Source organism: Acaromyces ingoldii (genome assembly GCF_003144295.1).
Source record: "Acaromyces ingoldii strain MCA 4198 unplaced genomic scaffold FA10scaffold_4, whole genome shotgun sequence".
Lineage (NCBI taxonomy): Eukaryota > Fungi > Basidiomycota > Exobasidiomycetes > Exobasidiales > Cryptobasidiaceae > Acaromyces > Acaromyces ingoldii.
In genome coordinates, this window is record NW_020290250.1 from 1,943,662 (window position 1) to 1,971,304 (window position 27,643).

Here is a 27,643-nt window from a genome sequence, read left to right on the forward strand (position 1 = left end):
ATCTTGCCTTCTCGCACACGACCCTTCTCAACGTCTTTCTTGCAACACGTCGCACTCTCGCCCACACAGCTCGCCCCGTGTCGGCAGCAGGCAAGGAGGAGGAGGAGGAGCAAGGACCGAGAGAGTGGAAGGGAAGCAAATGACGCCGCAATGAAGCCCGTGTATGCGGACGCGTCGGACGTGCCGTCGCTCTCGGCCGCCTCGCTCGCGCGAGCCCGCACGACGCACACGCGTCACAAGCAGCTGCTCCGTGCCGCGCGCCGGCCACACGATGCGCCCCCGCCGCGGCCGGGCGCCGACGAGTGCTGTGGGAGCAGCTGCAAGCCCTGCGTCGTCGATCTCTGGCGCGAGGAGGTCGATGTGTGGCGGGAGCGCTGGTGGGGCGACAAGAAGGGTGGGCCTAATCTTAGTGCGACGGCGACGGCGGCGGCGGCGGCGGCGGCGGCGACTTGCAAGGTCGCAGTCGAGGGCGAGCAAAGCAAAGACAAGCACGACAGGATGCCGGGTGCTTTCTCGCTGGAGTGGTGATGCCAGGCGCGATTGCATCAGGACAGCAGAAGGAGCAACCAAGGCATAGAGCCAGGACAAGGCATAGAGCCAAGCCATCACACATAGAGACATGCAAGGGATTGACACAAAGGAAAACAGAGGCAGAGAGGCGAGAAGAGGCGAGACGAGAGACAGCACACAGAATCAGCACAGAGAAGGGTGAATGTAGGGTAGATTGCACTGCGGCTCAGGCCGGCGCGGGCGTGTCCTCGGCCCCCGGCGGCTTCATGCCCTGGCCCGTGAGGAGGCCCCAAACACTAAGCTTCATCTCGCGCAGCTGGCGTTCCTGGTCCTCCTTTGCCTGCTTGCGGAATGCCTCGACGTTGTCGGCCCAGTACCGCTGGTCCTCCATGTAGCCCTGCTGGAAGCGCTCCCGCTCCTGCTCGTACCACGACTTGGGCACCCGGCCCGACGATGCCGTGGGATCCTTGAGCCCGCCGAGCCAGCCGGAGCCCGTGTGTCTGCGGCGCCACTCGGCCTCCTCGGCCTCCTTGATCGCGCGCTGCCGGGCCGCGTGCTCGGTGGGGATGTGGGTGCCTTCGTAGGCCTTGATCGTCTGGCGCACGTCGGGGATGTTGTAGATGCCAATTGCTGGATGGTTGTGATGAATCAGTCACTTATCTCGATCAATCTTTAAGGATATGACGGCCACACTCACCCTCGAGGAAGGGAATCATCTCTACAAGGCCAGTGTCGCCCCGCTGGCCCTCCCACTTCTTGAGAATGACGGCATTTTCTGGCTGCAGCTCCACTGCCTCGGGCTCCGTGTCGAGCGCAATGACCTTGTTAAGGTCCCGGTTGAGCGCGGCAAGGTCCTTGACGACGTGGCCCTCGTCCGTCATGCGGCAGCTCTCGCGGAAGAGCGTGTAGGTGATGTAGCGGTGGTCTGGGTCCAGCTTCTCGAGCACTGGACCAACGATGTAGAAGGGCTGCCGGGTGAAGACGACAATCTCGTACCACTGCGACAAGTAGCCGAGGAAGTAGTCGAGCCCGGGCCGCTTGGCGGTGCGCCAGGCGTCCTTGCGCGACCACTCGCTGTGGATGAGGAGGTTGTCGAGGTCGAGGATGAGCGTGTAGGGCCGCTGGTACGGGTGGGGAAGCGGGTCTGGCAGCAGCTTCTCCCACGCCGGCGCCTGCAGCGATGTGTACATCGACTTGAACCGGAGCCGAAGCCGGCCGAAGAAGCTCTGTCCCAGCGGATCGTCGCCAAACTTGGTGCGCTCCTCGACCGTGTCCCACTCCCGGCCCAGGTTCACGATGCTGGCCCCAACGCCGACGAGCACGAGACCGCCGAGGATCGTCGTCGTCGTCCGCCGGCTCCGCTCCTGCGACGTCTGCCTGCTCTTCGCCCGCGCACCCGTCCGCTTCTCCTGCTGCTGCGTCTCGGCGGCGGCGACGAGCTGCGAGGTGGACGTGTCGATGTCAAAGGCCGACGTCGACCCGGCCGCCCGTGGCTCCTCGGCCTTGACGCCCGACGACAGCGCCGCGTCCTCGTCTGGATTGACGCCCCCCTGCTCCTCCTTCCTCTTTTCTGTCTGCTGGTCCCCTGTGGATCTCTCTGGCCCTGCCGGCCCCCGTCCCTCTGCGTACGTCCTCAACTGTAGCGGTTGCACCTGCGACGAGATCCTCGAGCCGACGCTTGACAGCACAAGCCGTCTCTGCATGGCCATCCCTCTTCTCCCGACGGCCATTGTCCGGAGGAGCGAGACCGATGCCGACACCGACGCCATCGTTGCTGCTGCTGCTGCTGCTGTTGTTGCTGCTGCTGCTGATTGGCTTACGACTGATGCCTCGTCGATGCAGAAGATCCATCGCCCTTTCTCTGACCAAATTTTCCCTCGCCCGAGCGCTGCACGTGTTTCCGACCTTTTGAAAAAAATAGAAAGGGAGCGGAAAAGAAAGAAGCGTCTTGCAAAATCTCTTCTTTCCTCTCACCCTTCAACACGCCCGTCGGACGCCGGTTCGAGCAGGACTCGTGAGTACAGCGCTTGCGAAAGAAGCGCTCCAGAAAGAGAGGGGAGGCTTGGGAGCGATGAAAACAGGTTTCACGCTTGATGCCAACTGAAAGCGTATCCATCAAAATAATATCTGAATCACCTGACCCAACCGAAAGCCTCCTCTTCCTCTTGTCTCTTGTGACGGAGCACCTGGCTGACCGCGAGTTTGCATTCATCAGAGAGAAGCGTCCGCCGGTCCAATGGCGTCGTGCGCGAAGTAGAGAGCCAGCAGAGCAATGCGTGAGTAGAGCCAGGGCAGCAGAAGAGCGGCGAGGAGCGGGGCTGGGACAATGATGCCGGTGAAACAATCCGGTCAAGCACACATACAAACTAGAGTCTCGCGGTCCTGGTTCGCGTTAACAGCACGCTCCTGAGTCTTGCCCATCGATCCTCTCTCTCTCACATGCACTCTCTTCGTACTGTCTGTTGTTTGTGCGAGCGCCGAGGCTGACTTTCGCTTCGCTCCGCAGTTGCTCGCTGCGTCTCGCCATCCTCCCCACTCGCAGGCCGGGTCGCCACTACATCCTACAGTGAGTACCCCTTTGAGGCCGCCTCGCCATGATTATTTCAACATCTCAAGATGCTGGAAATTACCGTCCGACCAGTCACCTCAAAAAGAGGGGCTGGGTTAGTGAGGATATTTAAAGGCTGATAAATGAGCTCCATTCCATCTCTCTTTCTTCTCATCGAGCGAGAACGACATGGCTGACGTTGTCTGTGTTTCCTCAGATGAGGTCGTACTATTACGTGACATGGACACGGTCATGGCGACCGCTTGTATGATAAGAATGGTGAGTTGGTCTGTTGCGCTGCTCCTCTACTCTCATGTGATGATACAATCACGACGGTCTGCGTATACGGGGCCATCAACCTCGATTTTGCTGCCGAAAAGGCCCGAAACCCAATTTCTCCGGGCAACCCTCCTGATTTTTGCTCTTCTTTTCTCTTTGTCTCCTGTGCCTGACTGACATCAGCGTAGCTCCTCGTCCAGGTCCGCCGCCGCAACGTCATGCTTGAGGACGCGGGCGCGGTATACGGCATCGAGCGTCTCCTTGTCTTTTGCGAACCAGGTCAGGTCGGCCTGCATGTATTTGTAGCCTTTAGCATACATCAACAATCATACCCTCTCATCCTACGCACGATGTCCCCTGCCTTGATGCGTCTTTCTGAATTGACTTCGTTGAGCCTCGCCATTGCTTGTCGAGCTAGCGACGTGGCTTGTCAGCCAGTGACCAGCGCGCGCACCTTCTCTCTCTCTTTACTCACCGCCAGCATCGTCGATTTCGGCGAGAAAGGACACATCAAAGATCCGCGCGAGGATCTGCCTCTTTTCCCGCGACTGGGCCGCATCCGATGCGTTGCTGATGCTACTGGCGGTGGCGCTCTGCAGCCACCAGGCCCGCTGCATTTGGTATTGCTCTGCCGAGATGAGCTTGCGAGCGAGGGCCTCTTCGAGGAGAAAGGCTTCGATGTCTTCGTTGCTGTCCAGGACGTTGAATCTGTCGATAGGGTGGTGCTTCCTTTGGAATCACGAACGGAGCTGGCTTTTAGCTGGAGGGGTGGGACTGACAGGCAAACACACTAACGTGAGGAGGATCTGAGGAAGCGTACACTTGCGTCAGACAGAGGCACATAGGAAAGCGAGGCAGACAGAGAGACACTTGCATAGATCATCAGACCGATGCACCAGACATCGTGCTGTCGAGAAGCCAAATGTGAGGGCGAAGTACAGACAGGCAATCGCTGAGGCATCACCTACGGCAAAGGGGTCGTAGCATGTGTGCTTGGTTTTGGCCAGGAGGGCATCGGGCGAGAGGTAGTGCACCGTGCCACCGACGGAGGCGCTGCGACCCCTTGGGATGTGCTGCCGCTCTCCCGCCTGGTCTACGCGTTCCGTCTCCTGGTTGGCCGAGGCAAACGCCATGCCAAAGTCGGCCAGCTGGACATGCGGATAGCTGTCAGGGCTCGAGATGACGAGGATGTTCTCAGGCTGTGCAGCGTCAGGGTATGTGAGCAGACCTTCTACACCATCGCTGCCGCTGCAGCCTTTACCTTGATGTCTGTCATCCATCATCAAATTCAGTCTCGTGGATGGTGCCATGAGGATGACTTTAGCTCATACCTCGGTGGGCAATCTCCAGACTGTGAATGTGCTGCAATGCTTCGACGATCTGCATCAAAACGACTGGCAACATAGAGCGAAAATGAAAGCAGATGAGATCTCATGCCGTGTTATGACCAGCGTCGCACCCACACTTTGTCTCGAGGTGAGGGAAAACAGCACGGATCTGGAGCAACTCGAAGAGGTCGCCTCCTGTGGCCAATGTGCAGAAGATGTACCTGCGCAGAGAACCGTTCTTCGAGTCAGCAAAATAACCGGCTCTCGACATGCTTTTCCTGAAATTGAAGACCGACAATCGCTCCTTTGACTGAATCTTATCATGTATCTTGTTGATGTTGGGCTGCACAGTGATGAGCATCGACCGACCGTGCTCAAAATGAAATGCTCACATGCGAGATCTTCTTGAGGAGCTGTGTGTCGGAACATCAAACGGTGAGCCGTTCTATGTCTCAAGCGAGACCAAGATAAGGGGTTCACCCACGGCGATCTCTTGTCGCAGCTGCCGCGTGCTGATCGAGGAGCGCTTGAGCATGGCCAGGTCCTGCACCTTGCACGCCAGCTGCCGATGCGTCTCGGTGTCGTGAGCCAGAAAGACGGCGGCGAACCCTCCACTGCGTGTGTATGCATTAGCACCGTCGATCTTCAAAGCAGGATGTCAAAAGCCTTGCTGATTTTCACGCACGTCCCTAGAATGCGTGAGTGGACGATGTACCGTCCCAGGACTGCCTCGCCCTTCTTCTTGTCCGTGAAGGGGTGCTCGCCGCTGCGGTACTCGAGCGCAGGCGTGTTTCTTCCAAGCAGGCGAATCTGGTCGCCATCGTTGAGCACGACTGCCTCACCGCGCTTGAGATGTACGCCGTTCCAGAGGATACCGTGGCGAGACGTGTCCTTTGTGCCCAAGGGACATACATTCAGGTGAGCGCAAATTTATGGGAAGATGCACACAAGAAAATACCTCGCAGCTGACGAGCGTCCTCTGGTCGTCGCTCCTGCACAGTTCTTCAGCTAGGCAAGAAAAGACAATTCAACATACAAGCAAAGTAACGCACGTATGGACAAAGAACTTGATGTGCTGTCCAGGACTGGGCATCAGCCACCGTCGTTTTCCAAATCATGCCCGGCTTTCGTGATCCACGTACCTCCTTGGAGACATGTGGGAGTTTGATCCGATAGTCGCTGCAAGATAGATGTTTAGTGTTGGTCCAAGCAGCGGTACATTGTCTCGCACCATTTCGCTGAGCGGCCCACTTTGAATGCGCGCCTCTTTGCGAGGAAAAAGACTGGCAGGGAAGGGAATGAGGGGACAAGAGAGGAGAAGGTGTCAGAGCGAGATTTGGCCCCGTGTTGAAGATTGAGAGACAGAGAGACAAGGAGAAGGGGACTGGAGGGAAGACATGATCCGAAGGATAAGAGGGTAACAAGGACTGACTGCTGTGTGAGGGGGAGGGAGTCGAATCGGGGACGTTTTTGGTCTTGCTTCGTGCACTCGGCACCCTGCGCACCAGCGGCCCAGTGATGAGGTGGTGACGATCGTGGCCATTGAATCGCAGTGACTCAGGAATGTACACTGTGCTAGTTGCGGGCTTCGGGGAGGAGGAAAGGTGCGCTTCAGTGATCGAACGTGACAGGCATCTGGAGCAGATTGCAGGGGAATGAATGACAGAGGAAAGAAAGAAGAATAACCTTTTTTCGAAGGCAGCTTTCGCTGAAACGGACACGGGAAGGAGCCTTGCCCCTGCCATCTGAGGAGGAGGGATGAACAGAGACAGTCATGATGCTAAGGTAGAGAGGAAGAGGAAAGCAAGGGGAGACGCGCGATCGCTGACGGTGGTGGAGTTCCTAGTTGCTCCACCCTGTCTAGTGCTGGTGAAAGCAAATGTGGCTTTTCTGTCTTGCTCAAGCGCCGCCCCGTGCGACGCGCCAGTTTGGATCCACCCGCCTGTGCGTAATCGCATCCTTCCTGCCTAGACTGCTCCCCGCGCACCAACTCTTGCTCGTCAACCAAGGGGCTAGTCTGCTCCCCGACCACCCTCGCTCCTTTTGCCCAGGATGATGAAGGTGAGAGCCTGTCTGTGACACATATCCCCCACCAAGATTAGCTTATCGCCCCTCCCCACACCCAGTCAATGAACGATGCGCTTGGCAACACCAAGCCATTCACCTCAGTCAGCGTGTGGATCGACCGCCTGTCGTCCAATACCGTGAGTGGCAGTCACGCCTCTGCGTCGCTGAGAATGGCAAGCTGAAGCTAAGCCCTCGCCACGTCTGCAGTACGCCGAGGACGAGCTGGACGGGTGAGTCGAATGCGCATGTACCCGCCCTACCAGTCGGCCTGACCAATGAGGTGCCCGTACAGGATCCCCGAGCTGGTCGAAGCCATCAACATCCAGGCCACAGGCCCAGCAGAGGCGAGCCGGGCGCTGCGCAAGAAGCTCAAGTACGGCAGCGTCCACGGCCAGAAGCGCGCCATCACGATGCTGGGCGCCCTCGTCGAGAACTGCGGGCCGCGATACCAGACAACGTTTGCCGACGAGCGCCTCGTCGAGCGCATCAAGCTCATGTCGCAGGATCCCCTCGTCGATGCCAGCGTCCGCAAGAAGCTCATGAAGATGCTCTCCTGGTGGCACATCCAGTTCCGAAATGAGCCCACGATGCGCCTCGTCGCGGGTCTGTATGCTGCCTGCGGTGGCGGACGAAAGAGTGAGGCGCAGCTCAAGAGCGAGGCCGCCGAGGCGTACCGGAAGAAGTCCGAACAGGAGGATCGCGAACGACAGATTCGCATGGACAAGAAGGCGGCTGAGCGCATGCAGAGGGAGGAGGACAAGCGGCGGGAAAAGGAGCGGCGAAAGGGGGCGGGCAAGGCCAAGCGGCCCACGTTCGACTTTGAAAAGGTGAGGGAGTTTGAGCGGCGCCTTTGACCCCTTCCTTGTGTGCTGATCTGTCTCCCCCACCACAGGAGAAGCCGCAGCTGCTGTCCTCGCTGGCGACATCGCAGCAGGCCGCCACGTCGCTCGTCAATGCGCTGCAACACGTCAACCGCGAAAAGGAGACGGTGCAGTCCAACGAGCGAGTCCAGCTCTACCTCGGCCGGGTCAAGGCTGAGCGCAAGAAAATCGTCCGCTACAGTGAGAGACCACCCCTTCCTGCAATGAAGCCTGTCGCACCCACCGTTTGCTGACCACGTCTGCCAAACCCAGTCCAACTCGTCCGCGACGAGGAGTTCCTCGGCGGCCTCATCTCGGCCAACGACCAGATCATCCTCTCGCTCGAGCTGTACGACAAGCTGTCCAAGCCCGCGACGGCCGACTCGGACGACGAAGACAACGAGCCGCTGGCGGCGATTGCAGACCGCAAGACGGCGGCCGAGCGTGCGCAGGCGCGCGCCGAGGCCGAAGAGGCCGAGATTGAGCTCGTGCAGAAGCGACTCGCCGCTGCGCACTTTGAGGAGGGCGAGCTCGAGGCACTGCAGGACCGCCAGCGCATCCGCATCGAGCGGCACAACTCCTACCGCAGCGAGCGGGCTGCTGCGCCTACGGCACGCGGCGCCGCGGCGGTGCAGGACCTCATGGACCTCAACTTTGACGACGATACGGCACCGAGAGGAGCGTCCTCGTCGTCATTGTCGCGGCAGCAGCAGGCGCAAAGCCATGCAAGAAAGGTGTCGCAGGGCGGCCAGAACGCCTCGCTATCCGACTACAGCGACTACGACTCGGAGTCTGACGAGGAGCAGCACCAGCCGGTACTGCAACAAGGAGGAGGAAGTAAAGCAGCAGCAGTAGCAGAAGAGGAAGAGGAGTGGACGCACAAGCCGCGCATTGGGCCCAGCAGCCTGTACGACTACGGCAGCGCAGGCGAGGACGACGACGGAGCAGACCCGTTTGCGGACCCCGACGACGATGCGGGCGCCTCGTCTGCCACTGGCTTTGCCAAGCACACGGGTCCCCGCAAGGAATTTGCAGCCGTCTGAGGAGGGAGACGACTCTTCTATATACGAATTATGCCCTGCCTTTAGACGGACAGACCACTTCTCTTTGTCATGTGATCATCGTCATCATCATCTCATATATAGGGAAACAGAAGAGGCTTTACTTTGGGAATCGGCTGGAAGACTAGGAAGGAATGAATAAAGAAGGACGGGCTGTGACTCTTGACTCCGACGAGGAAATCACTCCTGGATCTGGGCGCCCTCGTCTGGGGCTCGGCTCTTGAGTACGAGGTCCTTGCCGCCCGTGGCCCGCTTCCAGACGTTGTGCACATCCTCGACGATGGTCTCGACGTGGCTCGTCGCGTCGAGGCTCCGCGTGATAAAGATGTTCTCGGCCGTCCCCTCGGTCGTGGGCTCCTCGAGGGCCGAGATGCTGACAAACTTGTCGTAGATGGGCCCCAGCAGCTCCAGGCCGGGCCGCAGCTCGAGCTCGGGCGTCGATGTCTCGACGACGGTCGACACCTGGGCGACGTAGACGTCGCGGGCGCATACATTGTGCGCGCCCGAGACCTCGGAGATGTAGATGTCGTGCTTGCGGCCGACCTGGTTCTGGGGAATGATGAGCTGGACACTGTCGCTGTTGTCCGTGTTGGGGATCGGGTGCTTGAGGAGGCAGATGGCACGCACGACCTTGGCCGTCTCGCGGACCATGGGCTCCGACTTGCCCTTGACGTTTGCAAAGTACGACGGGTCGCCAATGACCATGTCGGCCTTGACGGTCTCGTCGCCAGAGCGGACGCCGACGAACTTGCCGTCGTCGCCCGTGACAATCTCGTCGACGGGCTTGTCGAGCATGTAGGTGCCGCCGTAGATGGCCGAGAGACGCGCAAAGCCCTGCGGCAGCTCGCCCATGCCGTAGAGGGGGTAGATGTAGGGCGACTTGCCGTAGCGGGCCATGGACGATGTGTAGAGGATGATGCGGTCGTACGTCTCGCGTGCGGGGCGTTGCATGTACCTGGGCCAGCCAGTGTCAGTGTAAGCCAGAAGAATGTCGGGAAAGCAAGACTCACGAGTCGTCGAGGTGGAGCGCCATGGCGTGACCGATGAAGTCACGCGTGCCTGGCTCGAGGCCAAAGTGGTCAAAGACCTTTGTCATGGGCACATCGTCGATGTTGAGGCCTGAGGAAGAGGGAAAAGAGGGCAGAGTGAGCAGGAAGCAGATGTACGAGGATGAAAGGGGGAACTTCACCTTGATGAGTAGCCGGGTCGTCGTCCTTCCAGTTCTGGAGGAACTCAAAGAACTTCTTTGCTCTCCTCTTTTCGAACAGCCCCATCAGGCTGCTCCTCACGGCCTCCATCTCTGTCGCAGGCACCTTTGCGATCCTGCCATCGCGGTAGACGTAGCTGGCAGCAATCTGCTTGAACTCGAGGTAGCGCGTGACATCGGTGTGGACGAGCATCTTTGTGAGCTCGCCGTTGGCCATCATGAACTTGGGGATCAGATCGACGGCATAGTCGCGGTCCCGTCCAATGTCTGTCGGCGGCGCAGAGCCTGGTCGAAACTTCTCGTAGAGCTGGGTGAGGTTGAGCGAGGCGCCCTCGCCGCCATAGTACTGGTTCCGGTCCATGTGAAGAACCTTTTTGCCGTCGACAGACAGGAGCGCAGACAGCACACACTCGGTCAGTCCCGTGCCCAGGATGATGGCATCGTAGTGCTCGTCCATGGTGTGCTAGTGCGTCGATGAGATAGGAAGGGGAAAGAAAGGCTCGCTTGGGTCAGGGAGTCAAGGTGTTGGTTTGCGTTGGTCGGCTGTTGGCGCGACGACGATGTGGAAGCCTAAAAACTGCCTGGGTCGATCACTACACGTGGGAAAATAGCAAAGGGTCAGCTGCGCTCGGGCCACCGGCGCGAGGCTTTCGATGCGATCGACTCCGCCCGCCACACGTGAAGCGACGCCCTGCGACCTTCGTTGGCCGATGCGACCTCGTGCACGCCCGGACAGCTGTTCCTCTCTGGTCCATTCGCACGCCACAATCTCTCGTGTCTGTAGGATGCGCAGATAGACAGGGGGAGCACCACAAAGAATGTCGCTGCTCTCGCTCCGCGACGTCGTCTTCTACTACCTCCTCGGTGGCGTCACCTTTCTGCCGTTGTGTGTCGCCGGCGTCCTCGTGCACTTCTACCTCTTTGCGCCGCGCTACCAGCCCCACGGCTCGTCGTCGTCGTCGTCCGGATCGAGCCTCGCTGGCCAGGATGACTCGCAGGGGCAGTCACTGTCGGAGCAGGACCTCTCGCCCGAGCTCAAGAGACGCGCGCTGGACCTGGCCGTGAGCAATGCCGAGGCGCAACGCGAGGCCGAAAAGGCGAGCCAGGCCGATGCCGCATTGGGCTCTTCGACGGCCCCGGCGGCGGCCAAGCGTCTCAAGCCCGCACCGAGGCCAGCGCCCAAGCCCCACCGCGCAGGATGGCTGACTGTCCGGCGGCAATTCGAGGCCGACCATGCGGCGACGATGACGCAGCAGAGCGCAGCGGCGCAGCAGGCCGCCAATGGCCAGGCTGCCGCCCATGACGCTTCTTCTTCGTCATCAGCAGCGCACGAAAAAGGACCGGGATACATGAGCATGGTGTACCGCGGCATGCTCAACTACCGAAGCAAGCGTGGAAAGCAGGGTGGTGGAGCAGGGGCAGGGGCAGGTGAAGGAGGCCCATCAGCCGCGGCCAGTGGGGCGACGGCCGCCGCCGAGAACGGCCATGGAGCTGTGGCTGGCCACGGTGCAGGAGCAGCAAAGGACAAGGGCAAGGCGACGACGCACGCCGCCCTGGCGCAAGGCGCGGGCGCAGGACCTGCGGGGACAGGGACGCGGGAGAGGGAGGCCTTCCACTGCATCCTCAAGGGCCCCGTCCTCTACCTCTACTCGTCCGACGACGTCAGCGACCCAAACACGGAATGCCATGCGGCCATCGACATGCGCGACAAGCGCGTGAGCCTCTACCTCGCCGCTTTTGGCGACACGCTCGGCGAGCCCGGCGAGGACGAAGACGAGAACGGGAACGAGAAGGAGAAGGAGGGACGCGAGGCTGGTCCAGGGCAGCACTCGGGCAGCCATGATGGGCCGGGAGAGGGCGAAAGCTGGGCGAAAAAGGAGTGGAAGAAGGCAGGAAAGGCCGTGGTCAAGGACGACGAGCTGTTCACCAAGCGCAACGCCGTCCGCATCGTCTCGACGGGCGCCTCCTCGCGCTCCAGCTCCTCGTCGCGCCCCTTGCAACAGCAGCAGCAGCGAAGAAGGAAGCGCTTCGCCCAGTGGTTCGTCTTTGCAAAGAGCGCCACCCAGCTCGAGGACTGGTACCACGCCCTGCTCCACGCCTCGCTCCTGCCTGGCCTCGACGAAGGCGCTTCCTCGTCGTCGTCGTCGTCAGCAGCCGCGGCGAGGGCTGCCGTCGATGCGACAGAGGGCGACCCGCTCCTCGGGCCCGTTTTCTCGCCCCTCGACATGGTCAGCCTCTTGACGTCGCTCGACACGCTCCCGGACCCCATTCCCCTCCGCTGGCTCAACGCCATGGTCGGCCGCGTCTTCTTCAGCATCTACCGTACGGCGTGGATCGAGGACTACATCAGCCGCAAGATCATGAAGAAGATGTCGCGCGTCAAGACGCCCGGCTTCCTCAGCGACTTTCGCGTCCGCGAGGTCGACGTGGGCCGCAGCCCGCCTGCATTCAGCAGGCCGATGCTCAAGAGCCTGACGGGCGACGGCGAGGCCAGCATGGAGGTGAGTTTGGCACGCATACATAGCACTGGTTTCAGAGCTCAGAGCTGACGAGATGCGCACCAGGTCGGGCTGCATTACACGGGCAATCTGCGACTGACAATCTCGACGGTGCTCACCATCTCACTCGGCTCGCGCTTCAAGCCGTACAATGTCTCGCTCGTGCTTGCCGTGATTCTGAACTCGCTCGAGGGCAACCTGCTGCTGCACATCAAGCCGCCGCCGAGCAACCGCATCTGGTTTGGCTTCACCAAGCTGCCAAAGATGGACATCTCCGTCGAGCCCGTCGTGAGCGAGCGTAAGGTGCAGTGGAGCATGGTCAAGCGCCTCATCGAGAGCAGGATCCGGGAGCTCTTTGTCGAGTCTGTTGTCGTGCCAAACATGGACGACATTGCCTTTTTCGACACGCGCGCCCTCCCGCGCAGGGGCGGCATCTGGGCCGATGCGGCCAAGCGCAGCGATGTTGCAGCGACCGCAACGGCAGCCGCAGAGAGGCAGAAGCAGCAGCAGCAGCAGCAGCCACAGACGAATGAAGATGATGCAGCGGCGGCGGCAGCAGCGCCAAAGTCGAAAAGCACGCCGGCGTCCATGCTCGAGGTGCCCCTCGACGACTCATCGGGCACGAGCACGCCTGAGCTGGGCAAGAGCAGCTCGGCTGATGCCATGGCGGGCATGAGCAGCATCGATGCGCACCTCCGCAGTCGTCGTGCTGCTCGCACCGAGGGCGAAAAAGCCACACTGGCGAGCCAGGACGGGAACATGGCCAAGCGGGCCGAGAAGACGGCACCGCCCTCGCTCAGCTCGTCGCCCTCCTCGGCCGCCGTCGCAGGGCTCTCGACGCTGCTTGCACGCGATCAGGCCGCCAGCTCCCATGCCCTGTCCGACGAGGCCCAGACAGGGACCTCGCTCCTGAGCTCCTCGCCGTCGAGGCCTGCCTCTTCCTCTTCCTCGTCAAGGACGACGCAGCAGCAGCAGCAGCAGCATGGCCACAGAAAATCGTGGTTCGGCGGTGCGAGGCCACCGGCGCCGCAGCCCGGCTCCGAGGGCAACCTCGTGGGCAGGGGAAAGGGGCCCCAGAGCAGTTTGGCCTGGGGAAGCGCCAGCCTGAGCATGCCGCCAAGCGGCCACGCCACCCCTGCGTCTGTGCCTGGTCCTGCGCCTGGTCCTGCGTCTGCTGTGCCTGCCCCTGGTGGTGCTGCAAGCGATGTAGACGGCATGAGTGAGGCCAGAGAGCAGGGGCATGTCAAGGGCACGGACAGCGTCTCTTCGATGGGCACCGAGGAGAGCGTTAGCACGGACCAGCTTCACGACGGACTGGCCGCTGCACTGCAGCACGAAGCAAAGCAAGAGGAGGACGAGGAGCATGACGACCTGTCTGTCGCAGTTCCACATCTGTCGGTCAACGACGTCGATGACGAGGCTAGCACGCCGCTGGCCGAGTCTAAAAGCGAGGAGGCCATGCTGGCCTCGGGCGACGACACCCTGACAGACAGTAGACCGTTTCCCACCTCGGCAGCAAGCGTGGCGCCTGCTGTTGCTGGACACGACGCAGACCGGGACAACGAGACGCAGGCAGACGCACGGCCTCGAAGGCCGAGCAGCGTGTCCAAGAGGGCGGGTGGACACGGCTTTGCGCCGCCGCCCCAGCGGGCCGTCTTGACGACGACGAGCAATCCATGGCAGCCGCCGTCTTCATCGCCTGCTCCTTCGATTGCGTCTTCGCGTTCAACGTTGAGCAGCACCGACGCGGCAGCCAATCTGTCTGCGCTGCATCAGAGCCGCTACGCTGTGCCCTCGAGCGACTCGGATAGCGTGCGCTCCTCTTCGTCGCCCGGGGCAGGATCGACGGGGCAGACGCAGACCTCGTTGTTATGGAACAAGGCAAAAGCCAGTATGGCCGACAAGGAGAGCAGGCAGCAGGCCGCAAAGGAGGCAAAGGACGCCATCAAGCGTGGCTGGGCCACCTGGAATGCACAGCGCCGAGGCACGGGACAACAGCAGGGCGCCACCTTCGCTGCCGATGCTCCCGTCCTCCACACACCGCCGGCGTCGTCTTCGGCCGCATCCACGCCCGACGAAGGACGGAGGAGGAAGGCAAGCTGGCTGGCAAGCAGCCCACCGGACCCGGCTAGCATGGGCGCAGGCCTCGAGCCCTCACCAGAAGAGAAGACGACGCCGCTGCCGCCCTCGGCACTCGCACCGCCGTCGCTGGTTCCTCCGCAGAGGAATAGGCGCCTGGTCGGAGGGTCGCCGTCGACATCGTCATCCGTCTCTTCCGCGTCTTCCAGGGACATCTCCCCTTACTCTACAGCAACGACCGAGGGTGCTGGCGTCGACACAGACACGGCGAGCATTGCGAGCTCGGGCACGGGAAGGGCTGCAAACTACAAGGAGCACCGCGCGACAAAGGAGCGCGCCTCATCCAGGCCCTCGTCGCGGCCCTCGTCGAGGGCTTCTTCGCGGCCCACGAGCGTCGATGGGCGCAACCAGAGCTGGAATGCAAGCGTGCCTTCAATCACCACGCCTGTTCCTGCGGCCATGGCGGTGCAGAGGAAGCACGACAACACCCAGGCACCATCTGCCACTGTCACTGCCACCGTCGCATCGCCTGCCTCTACCTCGGCGTCCCCGTCGAGGCGGCAGTCGACGACACAGCCATCGCTGGATGTAGCCGATGTGCAAGCGCAAGACGCCATGACGAGCACCAGCGGGGTGGTCGGCGACAAGAGCGTCGCAGTGGCGGCCGTCGCATCTCCGGAAGAAGGAGCCACGGCACAGCAACCGCAGCGCGCCTCTTCCCTGTCGCCGATTCCCAAGCAGGCCACGCTCGAGTCCTCGCCCCAGCGCGGCTCCTCGTCCACCTCGTCGCCCTCGAGCACACCACTGATGGGCCCGTTGCACGCCACCCCCTCAGCCTCTCCAGACACGAGTGCGAGTGCAAAGGGGATCAAGACACAGCCGATGCGCGCCACAATGATGGCCGTCCCGGGAATCCCGTCGATGCAGAAGAGCGCGGGTCCTCAGTCAATCAGCGGCGAGCCACCTGCGCCACCTCCTCTTCCCTCTTCTTCCTCCTCAGAGGCACTGACGAGCAGTCCGAGCCTGAGTGCGGGAAGCTTTGGTGGGATGCTGAGGAAGATTCCGTTTGGTATGTCGCCGACGGGCTCGGCCAATGTGCCTCTGCCGGCACAGGCGCAGGCGCAGACGGTATCGGGCAAGGAAGCCGAGAAGGTTGAACCGCCGTCGACGAGCATCGAAGCCGTCCTGCCGACCGCTGCGAAGGAGGATGAGAATGTAGTCGCTGAGTCGCTGCAAGAGCAAGGACTTCAGCAAGGACTTGGACAGGACCAGGAATTGGGAGGCGGCTCCTTGGGTCTGAGCAGTACAGCGCCAGCTCCACCGCCTGTCGCTACCTTGAGTAGCCTTGCTGATGTCAGTACTCTAGCGGAGGAGCCAGCAAAGACGGACACGACGCCCAAGAGGAGGGTCCCGCCGCCTCCACCGCCTCCCAGGAAGCCCTCTTTGCAAGTCAGCGCCGATCCCGGGCCCCAATCTCCCTGATTGGTGATGTTGTATCTGCCCGTTCATTACTCAACATGTCTTTTACTCATCTTCCGGTGCAATGCGCGACCTTGTTCAGCCTTCTGCGCTTCTGGTCTGATTCATCTCCGTCGCTTGACTTGATAGCAAGGACAGACTGAGGGAATGGCTTGCGAAGCTCCGAGAAGATAAGTTATTGCAATTGAATATAGAGCAAAAGGAAGAAAAAGAAGGAGAGAGAAGCTCGTCTAGAACGAGTGCTCGGTCGAGTCGCCGCCCATGGCGCTCGTGGCGCTCGACCCGCTCGAGACAGTCTGGATCATGCGGTCGGCGTAGCCGGCGCCGCTCCACTTTTGGTGCGTCAGCACGTCGACGCCCAGCTCCTTTTCGCGCCGCTGGATCAGGCGCACGTAGGCTTCCATGCCCGTCTTGCTGAAGTCGCGCGCAAGCTCCGAGGTGATGAGGCCCGTCGAGTGCAGTCCCGCGAGCGAGATGAGCTGCAGGACAAAGCCCGACGACGCCAGGTCCCAGATGAAGTTCTGCAGCGCCGTTTCTTTTGGAAAAAAGGCATGCGTCAGTCGAGCAGTAGAAAGGGGTCGTGAGTGGTAAGGGAAACTCACCATCAAAGCCATGGGCGGACCAGTTGAAGCTGGGGCTGAGGTTGTAGACGAGCATCTTGTCAGGGTGCACCTCGTGGATCCTCTTTGCGAAGCCACTGGCTTCCTCGACGTTGGGCGTCTTGGTCTCGAGCCAGAGCATGTCTGCGTATGGCGCAAAGAGGTTGACCCGCTTGACGGCCGCGTCGAGGCCACCCGTGAAGTGGAAGTAGCCCTCCTTGGTCCGCGGCTTCTCCCAGTCCCACGAGGGGACACCCTCTGGGCCAAGGATGTCGGCGCAGATGGCGCGAGCGACGGTGTTGGAGACGCCGCCAGCGACGCGCTTCTTGTACTCCTCGACACCCGCCTGGTTCGAGGCATTGTGCTCGGCAACAGCTGGCACGAAGGAGTCAGCACCATCTTAGACAGACCTCTGAATCGCGCTCACCATCGTTGAATGTGACGAGCTTGCACGTGTCCATCCATGCCTTCTCCACGTCGTCCACCTCCTTGCCGCGTTTACCCGCCGCCTCTGCATCCTGGAGCGTTTCAGCGAGGCTCTTTGCACCCTCGGGCAGGTTCAGAGCACCCTTGATGAACTCGTGATCCCGCACGTCGATGTTGCTGCTGATGAGCTTGCCGCTCTCGCTGTCGGTCCTTGCGATGAGCACGTTGGCGGAGCCTAGGACGTCCCAGGCCAGACGAGCGGCATTGAGGCGGTTGATGTGCTCCGACGTGGGCACGAGGACCTTTCCTGCTTGGTGTCCACACTGCACGCGCGACGGGGAAACAAGCGAGTCAGTACGAAGGGGAAGAATGAGTCAGTGGCAATCTCTACCCACCTTCTTGCCGCCGTGCAGCTGGTCCTCCATGTGGATGGCCGCGGCGCCGTGTTCGGCAAAGAGCTTGGCCAGCTTCATGACGGTGCTCAGCCCGCCGTGGCCCGTGTCGGCATCGGCAATGATCGGCCTCAGGTAGTCGGTCCAGGGCGTCTTGGCGCGCTGCTCGGGCGACAGGAGGCAGCGCTCGTCGTAGTGCTTGCGGTCGTGGTGCAGCTGGGCCTTGAACAGCCGCTGGACCTGGTTGGGCACCGTCGTGTACGGGTAGTCGGCCAAGTCTGGTCCGACCTCGTTGTTGCACGTCGTCAGGACCGACGAGGCCGCCCAGCCCGAGACGTAGGTGACCTCGAGGTAGTGGGCCATCTGCGACTGCTGCACAGGGTCGATGGCGCCCATTGTGTGCACCGGCTTGCGCTCGCGGAAGCGCTCGGTGAGAATCGAAAAGAGCTTGTCGGCCATTAGCGACGACTGCGGCGGCTGTACAGGCACAGACCCGCGCTTTGAGACAACATCGGCCGGTCCGTAGGGTCGCTGCACGGGAGGAGAGTCAGTAAAGAGAGTGCATGTATTGCGGCGAAACCCACCTTGATGCCCTTGAAGCGAGGGCTGTCAAACCACTTCTGCACTTCATCACAGGCCTTCTTGAAGTCGGCCGTCTCCTCTTCGGCCGTCGGGGGTGTGATGCGGAGCGGTTGTGGGGCCGCATACAGCGACGTCGAGGCAATGTTTGTCATGTGCCGTGCAGCAGACACTGCGCTCGGACCAAGGCGGCCCGCAGCAGATATGGCTGATCTGGAACAGGATGATCGGGAGACAGCTGAAGTCAAAGATGTTCTCGAGGCGACCGTTGTACCTCTGAGCATTCGAGCGGCCATCCTTGCTTGCCAGATCAAGTCAGAGTGGCGGGGGGTATGGCGTGGTGGTGGTCAGGCGCTCGTTTGAAAGGCGGTTCCGAGAAGATCTCTCGCTCTCGCACGCGCGCGCGTCGGCCGGGTGGAGATTCGAGCGAGGAAGCGGAGGCGTCGGACTAAAATGTGTGCGATTCTGAAGCCGGAGCCGGTACGGTACGTTGCGGCCCTCGGCTTCAAAAAGTCTAAAATCCGCTTGGGCCACGCTACTACTGTCAACGGTCTTGTCCATGTGACGGTGGCGTATAGGTTCGAGGATGGGAGACCCAATCAACGGCGGCGAAGAGGGCCATGAAGTCAAAGTCAAGACCGAGTGAGAGCGGAGGCTTTCTCCAGCGCAAGTAGCTGCGACCGCCGTAGGTTTCCTGGAGTCGGGTCGTACTATATGAGACGACAATCAGGGCAAGAAAGCCATAGCAGCCTGACAATTGGGGGAGCCCTTCCAGGAAGCTGAGCTACTCATGATGACATGACCGATCAGGAGAAGGCCTGTGCATACAAACGAGCCTGTCTTGCCCTTGACTGGGGCGTCCTGATCCCCTGCACCGTGAAGGCGCAGGATGGCGAGTGAGGAAGTGCGTAGATTGTAGGGGACATCTAGAAAACGAGAATAGACCACAGTGATCAGGTGAGATCCCAACGAGGATGGCTGCTGAATGGATCGAGATTCGATCGGGCTGCCGTCAAACAGCGTCAATGGCCCTGGTTTGTCCCTGGATAGATTTGCTCTGAACGCGCGATCTCACGCGAACAAGTCCGCCCGCTTGTTCGTTGAAGCTGTGGTCAACTCTCATTCTACTGACTTGGGCAAAAGGCCAGCAAGCATGCAGCACAGCGGCCTTCATCGCCTGTTAGAATCAGTGCAATTCTGGACAGAGTTGATCTATTTCAGGAATGCAAAGTTGCCCTTGTTCTAAAAAAGCGAGATACCCCACCCGTGTCCACTTCGACAGTGTCTTTACGGTGAACCTGACACTTTGCCGTTTGCGTCGGCTTCCTCCTGCCTTTCGCTTTGTCGGAACAGCAACGAAACGTACCCCGACGAGTAGCAATCCTGGTCTATCCAAGAATAGGTGTGGGCCCCCGAACATGAGAAAGGCCTCGAGAGCCGATGTGCCAACGCTCAAACGATATAAGCCCATGTCATTGGTGTGTTCTTTCCCCTCTTCGTCTAGTCACTCCCACAGAATCCCAGTCAGACACATCACCAGTCCACCATGGCACGCTTCTTTCCCCTCATCGCTGCCACTTTAGCCCTCTTCTCCTCCCTCGTGTTGGCATCCCCTGCTACGGAGCTGTATGCTCTCGGACAGCACACCAATGGCCAGTACGCCGTCATCGACCTGAACGACGACTTCGAGACAAAGTCGACCTCCGCAGACAGCCACGTCCTCGACAAGCGCGTGAACGTCAGGTGGTGCATCGAAAGTGCGGCCCGGCGTGCATTGGCGCGTGTACGCCGATGGTAAGGGCTGCGACACGACGGCGCAGCTGTCAACGATCGCCACCAGCATTGCAGACTACTTGCGCGAGGTCGACGACAACGTTTGCGGTGTGCACTGCATCCGCCTCGATCATGCCGGCAACTGGAATGGCTATGTCACTCTCGGTCCGGCCCATCAGGATCTCGATCACCTCTATTGCGGACCGAAGTATCCTTTTGGCAAGTGTGGTGGTCGCCAGAAGTAGGCACTTTCCCCGTCCGCCCCTTTCCCCTCCCTTAAACACTCCCCCACCCCTAACCAATAATGTCTGGCCACCTTTCGCTCCTCCTCTTTCGTTGTGAATCAAGACAGAAGACTTTCGCAATCCAGCGACTGAGTCTCACACTTGCTCAAGCAAGAACCTGAATATGATTTTCGTTTGTCACCCCACTGTACAATGCAAGTCTCGCGGATGAAGAAGAATACAGCAAAGTAGGAGCTACCTTAGAGGAAACCGGACACGTTCATCCGACGAGTAGCGATCGATATCATACAATCCGAATGCCTTCTCAGTTATGTCGAGGTGTTGCCTCGGTCGACGACGTGTGTTGTTGAAGGACTTCGCCACAGATCTGTAGAGCTGCTCTGCGTCTTCATCGACCAGAGTGTCTATAGCTTTATCTTGGATTACGGTCTTCACCTGCTGCAACGTCAGGTCTTCGTCCCTGCCCTGCAGGAGCTGAAAGAGATCGGCGCGCAAGCCCTTGACGGCATCATACCGTGCTCTGACCGCATCTGATGGTAAAGTCTTGCTGCCATTTGTTGCCAAGCTGTCAAACTTGTCCCAATCAAACATGTTGTCCGTTCTTGCCGCCAGAGAGATAGCTTGAGGTAGCGCAAATAGATCCCTTGGCGCAGCGAACCCTGTGAGATACCCAGGGGTGTCAAGCATCCGATACAAGATATCGGCCTGGCTGCCCCGTTTCACGTTGTCCGCAGACCGCAGCCGACCTTTTCGGCCATCCAAGACTTGTTCGAGACGTGGGAGCTGGAAGTCTTGAGTGGGGTCCTCTTCGCCTTTCAAGAGGGAAAGTCCTGATGCTGCGCTTAGACTCAAGGCGAAAATCTCGGTTTCTCGGAGCAGTTCAGGGTACCATTCTGCACGCACTCAGCTTTGTTCAGCGTTAATTCCCTTGTGACCTGCTTTTTCATTTTCGACTGACCTTGGAGCCAGGAATAAGTACTGACTTCTAATCGAACAGTCCGAGGTAATTTGCCGGCCTTGATGAGGAGATCGGCCACGTACTTTGGAATTCCTTTTGAGAAGATACTTGCGGCGTCATCAGTGTAATAAGCACCGTCATCTTCACAAGTGCACTCACCGAAGAGTGGCGAAACCCAGTTTTGCTCCTCGAGAGGAGCATCATTTTCGACGAGAATCTCAAATATTCCCTCCATCCACCAATGGAAAGACTCGGCGTCACCGTACTGCTCTTGGTAATCATTTTCGGTGTCAACCAGACCGTTGGGGTGAAACTGGTAGTAGCACTCTACGCCATCGTCTTTCATCATGGCACCGGTAGAGAAGTCGAAGAACCACAAGTTGGAGTCACTGAGCACGCCCCAGTCGATCTGGATGGACCGTACATGACGAGCAAGTTCGGGATGCTCATTCAGCATTTCGTACCACCACATGACCTCCCAAGGATGCGCCAGTCGGCAGAAAGAGTAGCTTATGGGGACAAATATGCGTCTCCAGAGAGAACACGTCCGCAGAAGCATATCTTCCGGACGAAAGCGCCAGCCAAAGGCGCCCCGAGATGGCACATAGAGATTGTCCGCAACGAATTCCCCGATCCGCCTGAAGTGCCGGGAACGTCAGCGCAGGCACACGACTATACCAAGAACAGTGCACCTACAGAATGATCTCATGGGGGAGATCAAGAATGCCGGCCGGCGCCATAGTCAAAATCGGATGAGATGGTGGCAGGATGCAGGTTGCCTCTGAGGTCAAGAAAGCGCGTGGTGCTTGATCGAAGTAGCGCGCCAAGCGCCTAAATTAATTCTACCTAGGAGGGCGTCCGGAGGAGAACGAGGAAATTTAAGCTAAAGTGCGACCTTGTGGAAGAATTCGTTCAAGAGTAGACGGGCTACCAGCCTTGTGCGCAGACCGCTCCGCCTTCCTTTCTCGAAAAGGTGGCCAATATGGCGCCCTACTTGATTGTTCAGATACCTCGTGCAATGTCAAGAGATCACGCACGCAGCCGTGCTGCCTCGCGACAAAGGTTGCAGGCATGGGAGCAGTACCAGGTATAGTCGGCGCCCATGCAGTGCCGTCGTGGACTATTGCCAGCTACATCAGGACCTTTACTCATAAAAGGAAGAGATGAAAAGTGGTTCTCGTCACTTTCGTTCCCTCATCTCCTTACTTGCTTTGGCCCTGGTGGCCTGAAAGGACACCTTCTGTGCAACGCCGCTTCTTTTTCGAAGGCACACGATGTTCGCCAGGCGCGGATCCTCGTGGCTTCCTCTCTTTTTCCTACTTCCAGTTGTCTATGTGGCTGGTTCCACAACAGGCACTTCTGCTCCAACGACAACTGCACATGTCGCAACTGCTGTCGCTACGTCTACCCACCAGTTTGCTTTTACGACAGCGGCTCCCTTACCTCGAGGTGGCGATGGTGGCATATCTGAAGGTGACGGTACCGGAAACTGCCCGGTGAGTGACACGCATCGAACGAGGGTTGCTCGAGAGATGCAAGTATTGACAACCACCATGGCTCAGATTGGAGGTAATTATATCCCTTCCGAATTTACGCCCAACCCCTACTGCTGGTACCGTGACGACTACGCCAACGTGCCGTGGCCCTACAAAGACATCAGTGAAGACCAGTGGAAGGCCGGGCACCCGAATACCATTGTGGATTCGACATTAGCAACCCCCTTCAGAACTCCTGTGCCGCCTCCGCCGGCCAAAAGTCCACCGCCACCACCGACGTCGAAATCTCAGCCTTCGTCAACTGCTCCCGCTTGTCCTCGGCCGTCCGCCAGTAAGAGGGACGAACGAGACGAACTTTACGCCCGCGCCGAGAAAAGGCCTAGCACTCCTGGCGTCACCAAGCCGAGACCTGCGAAAAGTCCAAATTTGGGAAAAGGCCCAGATCGTGAAGAAGCTCTATGCAAGGGAAAGGGAAAAGATCCTAAGAAACGCCAGGATGCGCTCGTGCTCCGGACGCCAAATTATGGTGATTACTGCCGACAACCTAAAACAAAGGGCACCATATCATACAAGTACAAGGAGGTGGACTCCAAAAGTCTCATCGGGGAGATTCGCGACGCCGGAAACGAGTGGAACCCGGGTGGTAGGCAAGGGTCAAATCCTAAAGACGATGCTGGCCAGTGCGATCACTATGTGGAGCTACAGTGGTTCAAGTTCCAACTCACCGGCCTAGTGAAAGCCACTGAGTCCTCTTGCACAGGAGATGTCGACGTTTGGGAGGACGTGTGTACGATTTTGCGAAAGGACGAGAACCGCCAAATACTGTTGGATATCCTGAACAAGGCCCAGAATTTGCATGGAGTTCCGCTGACCATTAATCAGCTCAAGAAGCGCATGACGGGCCTGATTCTTCAGACGCGATTCTTAGGGCAACCGTTGCCCATTCTCAAATGGTCGTTCGACAAAGAGGAACCTCAATTCAACTTTGCCAAGTCGTGGTTGGGGCTGGCCTATTATCTGGAGCTACACCAGAAAGAAGCCAAGGCGACAGCAGGTGAGCTCGAAGCAGCAGTTGCAAAGCTCTTTGCGGGCACATACATCCAACAGCCTTCGGGTTGGGCAGATCAGCTCGACAAGGATTGGTACAATATGCGCAACACGATCCATGCCCAAGAGCCCTACGTCATGGCCGCCGTCGAAAAAAACTGCGGAGAGAATCCGAACGTGCCCAACAATAACCACCAAAAGGATGCTGACGGCTGCTGCGGGGACCAAACCAGAGCTGCACAAGACAAGTCAGCCCCTCCTCTCTTCACAGAGTTGCAGGCACAACAGCAAATTCCCGAGGATCAATGCTGCTCTCCGAGCGAGTATTGCTGCAAGGGCGCCCAAAAGTCATCGGCTCCTTCCTCTCGGCGCCGTGACGAGATGCTCCGCCGACCTGCTTTTGCCGGAAACCGCAGGCAGGACAGATCGTGCAAGAGAGAAGATGAGGAGGAAGAGGATGACAAAAAGCACAATAACGATAAGCCCGTCACTGTCAATCCTGCTGTCGTCGCCGCTGGAGCCAGCGCGGTGTATCCCCTCGCCGCTGCTTTTGGCGTAGGCCTAGCCTCCGTGTCTCTGTTAGAGAACAACAAGTCAACCAAGGCCGAAGTCCAAGAGGCAGTCGGACCAAAGCTCGTCGACCTTGTCAATAACGAATTTAAGCAGTTTGCTACCGATCCCAAGAATCACACCGAGGCTGTGAAGATAATCGATGGACCGAGCAAGGATGCTTACGACTTGTCTCCCGCTGACTCGGATGAAGACCCGTACGCAGTCGTAATCTCTGATGAAGGGTCCATGTATCCTGATGGATCTGTCTTCATTGAAAAGAAAAGTGAGTCGAGCTCTCGTTTCAATCCTCTGTACATCGCTCTTTCAGCTTCGATTCTCACCTTCTTGCCGATCAAGCTACATGCGAGTGGATACGAGATGCGCTCGAGACGATGCTCGTGGCCGCCAATCTCAAGACGAGCTTCTTGCCTGCATGCCCCAAATGATGTCTTCCTCACACCTCCTGGTGGTTGCGTGCTCTAATGTCTCAATGATTCTAGGATCCGGTGATTCAAATTCTGTCACTTCTTATCAAGCAGCTCGAAACGAGAGCTGTAAATCTCTTCATTCCTTTTCATACGCTTGGAATTCATCGACGGTTTACTTGGATGTGACTGATATAGCGTCGACGTCCTCCGGTCAATTTATACAGGTGCGTTACATTGCCCTTGGGATTTGCGCTGTGGCGTGTCTATTCTTGAGCTAGATGCAAGTGCTTCCTCGGGGTTGCGCCGACGTGGAGTACGCATGGTCGAATTAGTCTTGCCCACATCGGACATAAAAAAGGTCCACACGAGCCGGGTTGCTCTCCACACCTACGCTGGACGCAGGGATCCAACGACTAACGCTGTCACAGTCTCATCATTCCTCCACCAGGACTCGCAGGGCTTTTAGTAAGGATGATGGCTTCGCCTCCACCAGAAAAGGCAGTTCCCATTGCCGCACCCTTAGACGGAGAAGAGTCCAAGTCGGGCTTCGCTCCGCTCCCCTTCACTGTCTCCTGCAACATCGCCCATGGCTTTCTTCTCTATTACCAGCGCGACAGCTACACCACCTTGTCCGTCTTCTTAAGCCTGCTGACCATGGCGGGATCAACGGTCGCTGTCTGGTGCTATCACGCTGATCGACGCAACAAGGTTCGCTCAGCTCCTGCCTCTGCTGCTGTCTTTCGCCGCCACCTGCTCGACAGTATTTGGCCCTGGGCCTTGGGCATATTCGCTCTCAACTGCCTCCTGGCAGGCTTACGTTACTACTGGATCGACGCCCCTTCGAGCGACAACGCCTGCGCTTGCACGATTCAATCGCAGGCCATTGACGAAGTGCACTGGAAGACATACGCGACGAGGTGCAGCGCTTCTGCACAGCGCAATGCTGTCGCCAACGCGATGGCTTCTTACCTCTTCAACGCCGACGCCGACATCTGCGGCGTGCAGTGCCTCCGAATGGACCCGGCAGGATCGTGGGTCGGGCACGTGAGTCTGACGCCAGCGGACACGCCCGTCGATGGCACCTACTGTGGCACAAAGTACTCCTTCGGCAGGTGCGCTCCTGTTCAATAGACGGCAGCGGCGCGAAGACCTGTCTCTTAGGAGTCCTTTGTCTTCGTGCAATAATCAATCGAAGCAGGCCATGTCCAGCTATGAGAATACAAGACCTGCTTGAAGCGTATCAAGCAGGTCAGAAGTCAACGACAGAAAGTGCCATAGTGAGAGGATGGTACCGTGAGCATGCACAGGCCATTGTCAGGTGGAGCGAAGGGGATGTATGTGCCAGCACTGATTGGTCACCGCCTCTCTGTGTTTTTAGTGGCGTCTAAGCAGGTTCATCCGGGTTTCAAACGGACGAGCTCTAATTGACGCGGCGTGGGCCCGTGCTGACAATTTTAGGAACATGTACCCCGGACGACAATCTCGCAAAGAAGAAAATGAGAATGGCGGGTGAGACGCTCGCCACAGGTGCTTTCCAATCAATTAATAGGAGCAGCGTCCGCTCGTCTCGCAAACTAGTTGCCCCTTTCCGCCACCGTCTACTGCAAGGACAAGATGAGCAACGTAAAGCGAGCTCCTGCCAGCACGCCCGCGACGTGGCACCTCAAGGACCCGTCGACGTGGAACTTTGCACAGCGCTCCATTGTGCTCCTCGACATCATCCAGGACCCGGCAGGCTCGGCACGGCCGCCCGTGCACGCCAAGGAGGACAAAGTGCCGGTGTATCCCGTCTGGAGGCAGCATGCGTTTGTGCTCCCGCGCGCCCTGCCGCCGCTGCTCATCCACTGGGCCCTGATGCGCTATGCCCGCATCACGCTACACCCGGCCGCTGCCGTCGTCTTCTATGCGGCAAGCTTCCTCACCTTTGGCGTGAGCCTGTTCAAGATGCTGCGCCGCATGGGCAAGCACTATGGCTTTGTGGGTATTTTTCTAGTGTTCATGCTCTGGTCGTCAAAAGCTAAATGGAGAGGGCCTGTAGTTCGACGGTACATCCGAAAGAGACGGCGTGCCAGACACCCACGGCTGGAAGGTCGCCCTGTCGCTGCTGGGCGTCATTACGGTGCGGCCCATCTTTGCTGCCTTTGCTGCCTATGAGTGGGTCCTCTTCCTTTGCACTCTTGACTCCTACTCACCTCCTTCTTCTTCACACAGCCGCTACGAGATGCCAAGCGTGACGTGGAAGACGCCGATTGACATCTGCGCGTTCTGGTGCGTGTCCGCGTGTGCTCTGATTCTCTCTCCGTGAGGCCACTAATAGCACCCACCTGCAGCATGATCCTCGATTTCTGGTTCTACTGGTGAGCTTTTCCTCTTCTAGTCCTCCAAGAGACTACTGACAGGCACAAACCATTAAGGTACCACCGTTCGATGCACGAGATCTCGTGGCTGTGGCCCCTGCACCGTCTGCACCACACGACCAAGCACCCGAATGCGTGAGTCGAATGAATGCCTATCTCTCCTCTCTCTCAAACAATCTGACTGAGGATGTCAACGCAGCACGCTCGGAGCGTACGCCGATGTGTTCCAGGAATGGGGCGACATCCTCTTTATCCCCCTGCTCACCTGGCTCGTCTTGCCCGTCGACTTTGTGGGTGTCATGCCTCTCCTCTCTACATTCACATCCCACGGCTGACACAGAGGATGGACTGCTCCGACAGACGACATGGTACCTGACGACATGCTACCTCCTCTACACAGAGGCAAGCGGGCACTCGGGCATTCGGCTTTATTGGGGAGTTCCCACTACGTTCTTCCTGCGCTACTTCGGCGTCGGGATGGAGCTCTGCCTCGAAGGTGGGTGTTCTCCGTATCGAGTGGCGCTCAACGGTGTTTTTTGTGTTTTTGTTTTTGTTGTTGTTGTTGTTGTTGTTGTTTGCTGATCGATTTGTGGACTCTCTAGACCACGACAACCACCACTTGCGGGGCTACCGCTCGTCTGGCAACTATGGCAAGCAGACAAGGAGTGAGTCATTTCCCATGTCCCTTGTTCATAGAAAGTGGCTGACAGGAGTGACAGTGTGGGACACCTACTTTGGTACGGCGCGACCCCGTGGCGAGTCAAAGGAGTCCAACCTCGACTGGGACCACCCGGCCGTGACTCTTTAGAAAGGAGTCCAGACTTCGACTGGGACCATCCGGCAGTGATTCTCTGGAAAGATAGATCCTCAGGCAG

At 58.9% G+C, this 27,643-nt stretch overlaps 12 protein-coding genes across 12 annotated transcripts; 7 read left to right on the forward strand and 5 right to left on the reverse strand.

Moving 5' to 3' along the window:
• Positions 1-150: 150 nt before the first annotated feature.
• FA10DRAFT_287535 (hypothetical protein) lies at positions 151-528 on the forward strand (the record flags this gene model as incomplete). Its single annotated transcript, XM_025524145.1, has 1 exon — positions 151-528. The coding sequence occupies one exon, from the start codon at positions 151-153 to the stop codon at positions 526-528; it is 378 nt and encodes a 125-aa protein (XP_025376875.1).
• On the reverse strand, positions 520-2,240 carry FA10DRAFT_275791 (NIF-domain-containing protein; the record flags this gene model as incomplete). The annotated part of the gene is made up of 3 exons (XM_025523284.1): positions 520-1,140; positions 1,208-2,105; positions 2,163-2,240. 3 exons carry the CDS (start codon positions 2,238-2,240, stop codon positions 737-739), a joined length of 1,380 nt encoding a protein of 459 aa, XP_025376876.1. The 3' UTR covers positions 520-736.
• Positions 2,241-3,516: 1,276 nt separating this feature from the next.
• On the reverse strand, positions 3,517-6,208 carry FA10DRAFT_287537 (kinase-like protein; the record flags this gene model as incomplete). Its single annotated transcript, XM_025524146.1, has 16 exons — positions 3,517-3,627; positions 3,687-3,751; positions 3,813-4,045; positions 4,133-4,143; positions 4,306-4,536; positions 4,599-4,606; positions 4,669-4,731; positions 4,801-4,886; positions 4,962-5,008; positions 5,058-5,078; positions 5,150-5,279; positions 5,351-5,556; positions 5,624-5,657; positions 5,718-5,740; positions 5,808-5,844; positions 6,171-6,208. 16 exons carry the CDS (start codon positions 6,206-6,208, stop codon positions 3,517-3,519), a joined length of 1,344 nt encoding a protein of 447 aa, XP_025376877.1.
• Positions 6,209-6,599: 391 nt separating this feature from the next.
• On the forward strand, positions 6,600-8,763 carry FA10DRAFT_268201 (hypothetical protein). Its single transcript, XM_025522230.1, has 6 exons — positions 6,600-6,726; positions 6,792-6,869; positions 6,940-6,962; positions 7,025-7,559; positions 7,625-7,793; positions 7,866-8,763. Exons 2-6 carry the CDS (start codon positions 6,795-6,797, stop codon positions 8,633-8,635), a joined length of 1,572 nt encoding a protein of 523 aa, XP_025376878.1. The 5' UTR covers positions 6,600-6,726; positions 6,792-6,794; the 3' UTR covers positions 8,636-8,763.
• Positions 8,647-10,328, reverse strand: FA10DRAFT_253931 (rab GTPase activator). Its single transcript, XM_025519710.1, has 3 exons — positions 9,843-10,328; positions 9,664-9,772; positions 8,647-9,608 (listed from the first exon to the last, which is right to left on the reverse strand). The coding sequence occupies exons 1-3, from the start codon at positions 10,315-10,317 to the stop codon at positions 8,834-8,836; spliced, it is 1,359 nt and encodes a 452-aa protein (XP_025376879.1). The 5' UTR covers positions 10,318-10,328; the 3' UTR covers positions 8,647-8,833.
• A 194-nt stretch (positions 10,329-10,522) lies between these two features.
• Positions 10,523-16,182, forward strand: FA10DRAFT_268204 (hypothetical protein). The gene is made up of 2 exons (XM_025522231.1): positions 10,523-12,361; positions 12,425-16,182. The coding sequence occupies exons 1-2, from the start codon at positions 10,679-10,681 to the stop codon at positions 15,917-15,919; spliced, it is 5,178 nt and encodes a 1,725-aa protein (XP_025376880.1). The 5' UTR covers positions 10,523-10,678; the 3' UTR covers positions 15,920-16,182.
• Positions 16,077-18,350, reverse strand: FA10DRAFT_268205 (putative isocitrate lyase). The gene is made up of 5 exons (XM_025522232.1): positions 17,918-18,350; positions 17,337-17,864; positions 16,943-17,264; positions 16,519-16,890; positions 16,077-16,451 (listed from the first exon to the last, which is right to left on the reverse strand). The coding sequence occupies exons 1-5, from the start codon at positions 18,065-18,067 to the stop codon at positions 16,147-16,149; spliced, it is 1,677 nt and encodes a 558-aa protein (XP_025376881.1). The 5' UTR covers positions 18,068-18,350; the 3' UTR covers positions 16,077-16,146.
• Positions 18,351-19,458: 1,108 nt separating this feature from the next.
• On the forward strand, positions 19,459-19,930 carry FA10DRAFT_261453 (hypothetical protein; the record flags this gene model as incomplete). Its single annotated transcript, XM_025520073.1, has 2 exons — positions 19,459-19,695; positions 19,733-19,930. 2 exons carry the CDS (start codon positions 19,459-19,461, stop codon positions 19,928-19,930), a joined length of 435 nt encoding a protein of 144 aa, XP_025376882.1.
• Positions 19,931-20,098: 168 nt separating this feature from the next.
• FA10DRAFT_268207 (hypothetical protein) lies at positions 20,099-21,704 on the reverse strand (the record flags this gene model as incomplete). The annotated part of the gene is made up of 3 exons (XM_025522233.1): positions 21,585-21,704; positions 20,889-21,526; positions 20,099-20,823 (listed from the first exon to the last, which is right to left on the reverse strand). Coding segments are annotated over exons 1-3 (1,336 nt in total), but the record flags the coding sequence as incomplete, so codon positions are not given.
• A 373-nt stretch (positions 21,705-22,077) lies between these two features.
• On the forward strand, positions 22,078-24,591 carry FA10DRAFT_302993 (hypothetical protein). Its single transcript, XM_025525191.1, has 3 exons — positions 22,078-22,384; positions 22,451-24,266; positions 24,341-24,591. Exons 1-3 carry the CDS (start codon positions 22,163-22,165, stop codon positions 24,427-24,429), a joined length of 2,127 nt encoding a protein of 708 aa, XP_025376884.1. The 5' UTR covers positions 22,078-22,162; the 3' UTR covers positions 24,430-24,591.
• A 192-nt stretch (positions 24,592-24,783) lies between these two features.
• On the forward strand, positions 24,784-25,814 carry FA10DRAFT_268210 (hypothetical protein). Its single transcript, XM_025522234.1, has one exon. It carries the CDS (start codon positions 24,886-24,888, stop codon positions 25,540-25,542), a length of 657 nt encoding a protein of 218 aa, XP_025376885.1. The 5' UTR covers positions 24,784-24,885; the 3' UTR covers positions 25,543-25,814.
• On the forward strand, positions 25,785-27,606 carry FA10DRAFT_151720 (hypothetical protein). Its single transcript, XM_025518102.1, has 9 exons — positions 25,785-26,388; positions 26,450-26,565; positions 26,623-26,679; positions 26,742-26,768; positions 26,826-26,903; positions 26,968-27,058; positions 27,129-27,264; positions 27,371-27,433; positions 27,488-27,606. The coding sequence occupies exons 1-9, from the start codon at positions 26,026-26,028 to the stop codon at positions 27,574-27,576; spliced, it is 1,020 nt and encodes a 339-aa protein (XP_025376886.1). The 5' UTR covers positions 25,785-26,025; the 3' UTR covers positions 27,577-27,606.
• Positions 27,607-27,643: the final 37 nt, after the last annotated feature.